Genomic DNA, 6,000 nt, shown 5'->3' with positions numbered 1-6,000 from the left:
TGGTGAGGGAGGAAGGAGACACTGAGGGAGCCGCTCGACAGAGAACCAGTTGAAGAAAGATCTTGTCGCGCGTGGGTATGTCTATGCCGACCTCCCTCCTCCATCCTACTTCAGCATCCGAACTGAGGTCCCGGAGATCTAAATTCCAGATCGGCCCTTCCTAGATGAGGAGCCTTGGGAAAACCCAAAGGACCAGCAGAGCTGAGCTGCTGTCACGAGCTGATCCCCCACCAAAACGGGATCCAGCTCCTACTAGCCGAAAATAAACGCGAGTCTGGGAAAAAGCCGTTGTAGAGTGAGCACAGAGACCTCGCTCTTCTGTGTTCTCTGACCTGGGGGCAAAGGGAGCTGTGGGTTCCAATGGCCGGGAAGGCTCTTTGAGGTGAAGCAGAGCGCCCCGAGACCCTCCCAATGGCTGGTCCAATGCCACCAGCACCGTCCAGTGAGAAAAACCAGGACAAGGTTCTCTGCCGTTTCATTTTATTACCGTCCTGTCCTTGTGTTCCAGAATGCACGGCTATTTAATACGCAACCCAAAGCACTCCTACAACTGATCTTAACAGTCCCATTTCTTTCTCGGTATAATAAATTGAAAGGAAAAAATTCTTAAAAAAAATAATCACCAGGTTTAGTACATCCCAGAAAGAGCACCTTTACTAAACAGAAAACAAAACGTTGTCAGGAATCTGACCGAATACACCAAGCAGCAGGTCAGACTCCTGACAGGAAAGAAAGACTCCCAAAGGAACATAAATAGATCCCCCTCAAAGTACATATATTTCACAGGCGTGTGTACATATATATTAAATGAAATTTGGTTTCTACCACAAGAAGTTATTCAGAAATAATTAACATCTGAGATCGGGGACGTGGAGAGGCTGCAGCCACACTGCTAAGCAGGCCTGCACCCCACTCCCGCACATACTTCCCCTCTGTGCACGACGTATCCTTGCTGGGAGGGGGCGGAGGCAGGCGCCTCTCTCTGGCCCGGCCCCCAGACCCAGCACATCCAGTGTTTGTAGAAGAGTGAGCCAGGGAAGGCGGGTCTCCATGTGGCCCCCAGAGCCCACCCTGCAGAGCCCAGGAGCCGGCTGCCGGCAGGTGGCCAAAGCCCAAGGCCACCAGCCACCTGCCTGGAAGGCGACCTTGGCCCTGGGGTAAAAGGGAATTGCTTGGGACCCCAGGAACAATGTGGCCACGCTCCTGGTTTTCAGCAGCGATCCTAATTCTGGGGTCTACCCAAGGTCCTCAAGCTCTTTGTAGTTTGGCCAGTCTGGACTTCTCCGAGGATCAGATGGCTTTTAGGAAGAGGGCATGGAGTTTCCAGAGCCACTAGGGCTTGGCCATGTGAACCTGTGTCTGCACACACACACACACACACACACGCATGCTTTAAGAGAGGTCAACAAGTTGCAAATGAGTGTTCTGCCAGGATGTGTTCAAATAGTGTCTACTCTATAGTCAGTTTTGTCACTGTGTTCTGAGTGTCCCCATGCCGCAGTGGATTTGTCCAAAAGATAGCCGTTGCTGGAGGCTACAGATTCAGGAAGAGGAGAGAGAGAGAGAGAGAGAGGGAGATATTGAGAGACACACACACACACACACCTGGGAGTGTAATCCTCTTAGGGCTTGGCACAGTGTTTTCATTAACAGAACAATCAGGAGAGATGCCCAGGAACCCTATCCGCATTCTAAAACCCTTTCCCGGCACCACAGGCAGACAGAAGAAAAGGCCATCATAATTAGAAGGTTCGGGAGCTGCTGGTCCAGATGAGTCACACGCAGCCGTACTCATACCACACCGTCTGCTGGTCCCCACCGGGCTCGGGGGACGCCGGCGTGCTCTTCAAGCTGCTTCCTCGGCTGAAGTCCTCCGGGGCCCGGCTGGCGTGGGAAGCCAAGTCAGGAGACCTACCCGGGCTCTTGACAGGGAGCCCCTCACTGTGGCCTTGCCTTGGGACCCCATCACCCTCTGAGAGGCTGAGCGGCCCCCGCACAGGGGCAATGGTGGCCACCTCCGCCATATGGGGGGGCGTCTGGGGTTTGGTCCTGGTGGCCGGGGCTGCGGCTGGTGGGAAGTGCTGGATCTGGGAGCTGCTGCAGGGACCGCCACCAACCCCAGTGGCGATGGCCGGGGCCGTGGCGGACTGCTGCAGGGGGACCAGCCTCTCCTCCTTCGGGGGAGCCAGGGAGAAGCGCCTCGTGTCCGGGGGCCGGCTGCGGGGGGCTGGACTCTGCCCAGAGCCGCCAGTCTTTCCCACAAGTGGGGTCCGCTCCCGGGCCAGGCTGTGGGAGCTGGGGGGTGTGGGGCTTTGCACGACATGGCTGCCTGTTTCTCTGCCCCCTGAGCTGTCAGGACCCCCCAGCTTCTGAGGGGCTTCCTGTTTGCAAGCCTCCGGCCCGCTGGCCCGGAGAAGGTCGGCAGAGGCGAGGCTGAAGGCCCGGCTCAGGGACGCACTCCGGCTGGCAGGCGTGTGGGACGTCGGGGGCATCGCGGCCTGCCGGGGTCTGCCCAGAGACAGGCTCTGGGGAGGCTGGACCTGTCTTGGGGGGGCACTGGGCAGGGCCTCGGCCTCAGCGGGTCTGAAGTTTGGCTTCACATACTGCCCAGGCTTCAGCAGCTTCCCCTCAGAGGTGTTGACAGCCATCTTGATGGTAGGGGCCACGAAGCTGGTGGGCATCTTGGCCCCCTCTTTCCTGGTAGGTGGTCCTGGCTGGCCTCCAACGGCCGGGAGATCGCTGGCCTTTCTGAAGTAATCACTTAGCAGGTCATCCCGGCAACTGGGAGTGTCCTACAGGGAAGAGAGGAAGAAGCGAGAGGTGGGCACGAGGGCCAGGCTGGTGCTGGGACAGCCCTCCACCCCCCAACCCCCAGGACGTCCCCAGGGCAGTGCAGGTGGCCAGGACAGGTTTCCTGCTCCTGCTCGGCCTCTTCGAGATATAATGCTGCCCCACCACATACACTGCCCCCGCTCAGCACTGGGGGACAATACACGGATCACCAGGGAGAGAACCCCAGACACCACTCTGGCAGGCCCCTAACTTTACAAACAAGAAAACACATCAGAGAGGAGAAGGACTTCCCGCAAAGCTCATGCACGCTGTGGAAAGGTCGGGGCTGAAAGCCTGACCACAGCCAACTGTTCCCATCTGTTCCTGTTCTCCTGGCAGGGCAGCAGGAGGAAGCTCACGGGTAGCACGGTACCTCGTTTTCCCAGTCAGTCCACCTTGCTCAGACACACCGCAAGGGCTTTGTCTGGGGCCACAGAGGAAAGGGAACAAGAGCAGCTCCTAAAAAGCCAGAAGCCTCACCGCTGCTCAGACCATTGCCACACGTGAGAGGCAGGCACAGTGGGGGTGGGTGGGGGCCACCGAGGCAGACTGCCCGGGCGGGAGGGCAGTGAGGCTGCCTGGGGGGAACGGAGTGCATGGGATGGCCCAGCCCCCCAGCCTGCTCCCTTCAAGGCACCGTCGCCCCGGCTGGGCTTCCCCTGGCCCGTGAACGTGTCCTCTGCTACTCCCTGCAGGCCCACGGAGCCACCAGAGGCCAAGGTCTGTGCGCTGCTCGGTAACTTCAGCCTTCTGTCAGGACCTCACAGCCTGGACGAGCCAAGCGGAGGCTCCTCCTCAGGCTGGTGGACCCTGCAAAACCGGGAGAGGGAGTACATTCACGTGGCGGTGGGGGTGGGGGGCAGCAGAGCTCAGAAACCGTCTGCACCTGCCAACAGCTCCTGGCCTATGGAAACATCTGGATGCTGCACCTGACAGAGACACACTCTGCTATTAGATGCTCGTTTGAAGCCAGAGATTTTGGTGGAGGCTGTGGTAAGGCCTTCCGTTGTTAACGTGGACAGGAACCACTTCTCGAGTGCTTCCTGCGCGCCGGGCACTGTGCTAAGAACCGCGGTGTCATCACCAAGAAACCAAAACCTCCCTTCGTTTTCAGAGCAACCTTGCGAGGTTGTTTAAGGTTGGACTAAAACAATCTTCAATAGGGAAGGAAGCTGAAGCCACAGGGGTTCCACAGGCCCCGCATCGGGAGAGCAGACCGGGGAGAAGGCCTACTGCTGTCTGACTCCGGCGGCCTGCACCACCTGGTTCCCTGGGGCACATTTTTAATTCTCGGATACGCACCATCTGGGGGCCGCCCTCTCTGGCCACCCAGGGAGCCCATTTTCAGACACCCCCTTCCCAGCATCATCAATACGCAGGGAGAGCAGGCACGGGTGGGGCAGGATGTGACGTTTCTGGGGCTGGTCAGGGGAGGGTGGGAGGAGTCAGGGGCATGGAGTTGGCAAGAGGTATGCATCCCGGGCAGGCGGAGAGGGAAGTGTGGCTCTCCAGGGCCACACGTCAGCTCCCAACAGGAACTGCCGCCATGAGATTATTTTGGGCTTGTTTAGGCTGAAAAGGGACAGGTGAGGTTACGGAAAGTGAGTGAGAAACAGTGACTACAAGGGACAGGTCTGAGCTGAGCAGGGCAGGGCCCCATCCTTGTGCAGGACACCCCCCCGCCGACAAAATCTGCAAAGGGAGAGGAAACTGACAGGTATATAATCAGAAAAGGGTAGAGAAGGAAAGCCTCCCCATTGCTTTCTGGACTGTTCTCATTTATCTCACCTGATCGGGGCTTCTCAGTGTGGGATGCCTGGACACACGCTGACAGCCAGACCATCAGCTGGGAAGCCAAGTAGGGATGCAGATTCTCAGGGAGCCCCACCTCAGACCCGCGGAGCCCGAAACTCCAGAGGGCAGCCTGTGTCCTGGCAAGGCCGCCAGGTGAGCGTGGGAACCACCGAGCAGACCAGAAACTTCCTGAAAGCAGCAGGGCTTCTGTCTGGTTTCTCCAACTCCCAGGACATAGAGTAAGTGCTTGCCAGACGGAAATATAAATGGAGGGAGGGCAGGCACCACGTTTTCCATTTCCTTTCAGGGCCAATCACCAGACTCCGCACTAGCGAGCATGCCAGAAAAACTTGCCATTTGCTGGTTTGCTTTGTTTTTCGAGGGCAGACACTAGGCGCATTGTGTAACACATAGTAGGTGCTCCGTAAATATGCACTGAACAAGACCGTGTGGTCCGCCATGGCCTACTAATGCGGGTCACAGAGCTTACCGTGCGGCTAAGTTCAACCGTTTAAGGAGAATGAGACGGAGTCCTGGAAGCATTAAAAATCCTTGAAGGATCTCAACCGCAAGACCGCATATTCACGTGTCCAGTAACTCAACTGCTCACACGACTGCAGTCAGCCAGAGTGTGCAAGAGACACACCTGTAGCTTCAGAAAAGCTGGCCTGAGACCCTGGAAAGGGGACAGAGGAGGGGACCCTCGTGCTGGGGACGTCTGGGGGTGAGAGCTGCAGAACACAGGTCAGGAAACTCCAGCTGTGGTTTCATCTCAGTCTGCCACAAGTTCTTGCACGGCCTATGAGCTAAGAATGGTTTTTACGTTTTTAAATGATCGAAAAAATTTCTTAAAAAGAACAGCCTTCCATGACACGTAAAAATTATACGACGTTCAAATGCCAACGTCCGTGAGTACAGTTTCGTGGGCCCACAGCCACGCCTGTTCCCTGACAGATGTGCTCCGTCTGTGTCCTCACTGAAACGGCAGAGCTGAGAGGTGGAATAGAGACTGTGTGGCCCGGAATGCCTGAGACACTTACTATCCAGGCCTTTACAGAAAGTTTGCCGACCTCTGCTGGTGAAGGCTCAGGGAGAGTGCGTGTTCTGGGCTCTGCCACAAAAGCTACTGTGAGACCCTCCGCCTGCCCAGTTGGGTGCTGGCCCTTTCCTGAGAGAGGCTCCCAGGGGTGGGCACACCCCATCCCTTCCCTCCATGCTGGCGACAAGCTCCTGCCCGCTCACTCCACAGATGGAGCGAACAGCCCGAGGTCTGGCTGGCGGCCAGCGCTCCACGCCTTGCTGGCTGGTGGGCCTCCTCCTCCACCCAAGCCAGCTCTACACCGGGGCCATGGCACCCCCACCCCGACCCCTTCT

At 57.6% G+C, this 6,000-nt stretch overlaps 1 protein-coding gene across 2 annotated transcripts in view; it reads right to left on the bottom strand.

Annotated features, from left to right (window-relative positions):
* Nucleotides 1-463: 463 nt before the first annotated feature.
* The window catches only part of CCDC88C (coiled-coil domain containing 88C), a 124,455-nt gene continuing 118,918 nt past the window's right edge, over nucleotides 464-6,000 (bottom strand). For both annotated transcript variants that reach the window (XM_026515445.4, XM_044389966.3), the window contains exon 30: nucleotides 464-2,792. In XM_026515445.4, the coding sequence (XP_026371230.2) occupies nucleotides 1,776-2,792 (1,017 nt within the window). In that variant the 3' untranslated portion in view covers nucleotides 464-1,775. The remainder of the gene's footprint in view (nucleotides 2,793-6,000) is intronic.

This window comes from Ursus arctos, unplaced genomic scaffold (assembly GCF_023065955.2).
Source record: "Ursus arctos isolate Adak ecotype North America unplaced genomic scaffold, UrsArc2.0 scaffold_25, whole genome shotgun sequence".
In the NCBI taxonomy this organism is placed as follows: domain Eukaryota; kingdom Metazoa; phylum Chordata; class Mammalia; order Carnivora; family Ursidae; genus Ursus; species Ursus arctos.
This window is presented reverse-complemented; position numbering and strand designations above follow the sequence as displayed.